Source organism: Egretta garzetta, unplaced genomic scaffold (assembly GCF_000687185.1).
Source record: "Egretta garzetta isolate BGI_Z169 unplaced genomic scaffold, ASM68718v1 scaffold448, whole genome shotgun sequence".
Taxonomy (NCBI): Eukaryota; Metazoa; Chordata; class Aves; order Pelecaniformes; family Ardeidae; genus Egretta; species Egretta garzetta.
The window spans coordinates 1,902,450-1,905,679 of NW_009260497.1; the positions used below are offsets into that span (position 1 = coordinate 1,902,450).

At 50.0% G+C, this 3,230-nt stretch overlaps 1 protein-coding gene across 1 annotated transcript in view; it reads left to right on the top strand.

Annotated features, from left to right (window-relative positions):
* Positions 1 to 3,230, top strand: part of SLCO2A1 (solute carrier organic anion transporter family member 2A1) — a 33,004-nt gene that overhangs the window by 14,194 nt on the left and 15,580 nt on the right. Inside the window, exons 2-3 of the mRNA XM_009644433.2 lie at positions 344 to 481; positions 2,482 to 2,644. Of these exons, the coding sequence (XP_009642728.2) occupies positions 344 to 481; positions 2,482 to 2,644 (301 nt within the window). The remainder of the gene's footprint in view (positions 1 to 343; positions 482 to 2,481; positions 2,645 to 3,230) is intronic.

Consider the following 3,230-nt stretch of genomic DNA (forward strand, 5'->3'; position numbering starts at 1 on the left):
CCATTGGCTTTCTTGGCAACAAGGGCACACTGCTGGCTCATGGTCAGCTTGTCATCCACCAGGACTCCCAGGTCCCTCTCAGCAGAGCTGCTTTCCAGCAGGTCAGCCCCCAGCCTGTACTGGTGCTGGGGTTACACCCCCCCAGGTGCAGCACTCGACACTTGCCCTTGTTGAATTTCATCATGTTCCTCTCCGCCCAACTCTCCAGCCTGTCCAGGTCCCGTTGACTGACAGCACAGCCTTCTGACGTATCAGCCACTCCTCCCAGTTTTGTGTATGGTCTCCAGCAGTTACACATCAGCAGGGTACTAACTGAGTTGGCACATATTTTTTTTCCCCGCAGGTGTTTGTGCTGTGCCATGGGCTTCTCCAGCTCTCCCAGCTCCTCTACAGTGCCAACTTCAAGAGTAGCCTCACCACCATTGAGAAGCGCTTTGGGCTTTCCAGCCTTTCTTCAGGTTTCATCTCCAGCTTGCATGAGGTAACTGGGTGAGATGCTTGCGCGGGGGCCCCCAGGCGTGGCTAGAATGCGGGGAGACCTTCCCCAAATAGGGTCTTAGGGTTGTTCACACTCAGCGCTTCCTCATCCATGCCTACATGTGCTGGATGTAGCAGATGTTGCTGTACACTTGGCACCTCTTCACAATTCACTCTTGCTGTACCACATGCTGGGAGGTTGAAGGTAGGTTTAGGTGGTGAGGACGTGGCCTTGGAGGGCAGCAGCAGAAAGCAGGTTGCATCAGAGGAGACAACTCCACCCTGGGATGCCATACATCTCCAGCAGAGACATGACTGGGACACACACAATGTGATTCTTCTCCTTTGGTCACAGTTCTTCCAGCTTTTGTGAAGAAGAGCATTTTATTATGAGTAGGACCCACACAGCAACAGCTCTGTGAGCAAGTTCCAGTAAAAGTATGTTTTCATAGGTGTCTCATCAGCTTTAGGAATGACCCTGGCCCAAGCCATTCCCAGCTTTCTCTGAAAGGAGACCTTGGCCAGCAGTGTCTGCAAGATCTACCACCCTTCTTCAGTGGTCCCAGCTCCTGAAGGCCCTGTGGCAAAGGACTGACTTTCACTGGCATCATATTGCTGAGCTGCCCAAGGATTTTCCCACAGACACTTTCTGATCTGGAATAAGTTTTCTAGTTCACATTGTCATTAATTTTATCCTTTCTGGTAGCTCTTCAAGGTCAAATAGGAGAAGACCTGCTGGGAGAGCCTTTCTTTTGAAGACACCAAGTGCTTCGTGGCAGCCCACCTTGCATATAGCTGGTCTTCTCACATGGGATCCTCCACCAAGAGGCTGAGCACTGGGAATCCTCCTGGGTCCTTGGGGAATTAAATGCCCAGGTCTTACCCCAACCAGCACCTAGGTCCAAGATTAAAAAGACCAGTTCAGGGCCTTTTGAGACCAATGAAGGATTTCCCACTGATTGTGGCTAGGTCCAAACCATGCAAAGAGACCCGTTATGGACAGTTGTAACGTTGTTAATCCTCAACTGGTATAATTAAGCCCTTCAGAGTATCCCACCACCCACAGTGGTGATACACCGAACCCATGTGCTCCTCATCTGCTGGAGAAATTGCTTCTACTTATGAGACTTAATGCCTGGAAAAAGTAAGACCAAAGCAAACATCACGTAGAGCAGTCTGTTACTGCAAGAAGATAAAGTGAAAAGGATTGGAACGGGACATAGGCCATACTGTTGAAGAATAACAACTTTCAGACAACTGATATATCTTTATTTTGCTGCCTTGTGAGAGGGATTTCTGCACTTTACTCCAGCTCTGTGTGAGCTCCTCTTGCTTGTCCAGGACCGCAATCTTTTCACATCGGCAGCTGCGGCAATTCCAAGAAGAAAAACCACAGAGAGACAAACAAGGGAGCCCATGTAAACATAAATAGAAAGTATTCTTAGCCATACATGCTGAGGTTAAAATAATGTTTAGCTTGTCCCAAGCTGACAAAGCCCATGTAATGGTGATTTTATGGTGTTTGCCCCCTTGCATGACTAAGCTGCATGTTTTAATTTTAATTTTTTTTTTTAGCTCATCATATCTGCAGTTGAAAATGTCCAGAGTCACAAACATTTGCAATGAGCTGGACTTTGTAGGCTCATGCCTGCTTGGAGTCATGGGAATGGAGGCAAGATGCTTCATTTCTTGCTGTGTTTGGGAGAATTGTTAGTTTACAGCACGTCCTATGGGGCAGGGGGCACGTGTGGGTGCTGGAAAATGCCCCAGCCGTCTGTGACAGCAAGAGATGCACACAGGCAACAGAAGCCAAGGAGTTTGATGAGAAGGAAGCACTGACTTGCTGGGAACGTGCAGGGTGAAGGGCTCTTGAGGGGATCGAACACCACCTGATAAGGGAGCTCTCCACCCACCCAGACACGGTCCTGGGGGACCTGTTATAGAGTCTTGACTTCCTCCCTGGCGTCTTCCAATGTTCTCCCCATTTCGCTGTGCCCTTTCCAGATTGGCAACGTGGTCCTCATCATCTTCGTCAGCTACTTTGGCAGCCGAGTTCACCGCCCGCGGGTGATCGGTGTGGGGGGGCTGCTGCTGGCGCTGGGAGCGTTCCTGGTTACCCTGCCCCACTTCCTATCAGACCCTTACGAATACACCACACTTAGTGCCGGTAAGTCCCATCACCCTTATTGCCATCAGCTGTCCTGGCACAAATCCATCTCTGGGATGGGTTACCCATGCCTACCCAAAAAGAGAGGTCGTATCCAGCATGTGCACAACTTAAATGCAGCAGTTGGAAGGGAAGACCTAAGGCAGAGATTTGCTATTTTAAGCCTGACTTCAGTACGGGTTTGCAACCCTTTCTGAGTGCAGTAATTTCACGTGGTGTCCCTTCCGCCATTTCCGTGCATGTCATTCAAGACACCGTTTCAGGTGCCAAGTGCTCGGGTCGTGGTGAAGTACCTACATTCCCCGTAGATGCTCCTGAAGGCCTCCAGAGGGAGCAGCACCAGGCTGCCAAGACCCCTCTCCCTCCCATCAGTGCCCAGGGAGCTTGCTGTAGGGCCAAGACCCCTGAGATGGCCATCACCTCCCACGGATGTGCCACCCCAGTAATATTTGTAAGGAATCTCCACATCCAGTGAGAGAGCGTGTTCTTCCACATGGCCACTATAAAATATACTTGAAAACGAATTGTTTAACTAGCTTAATATGTTGGGTTTAACATGCTTCTCTCCTGGCAGCACCCACCCATC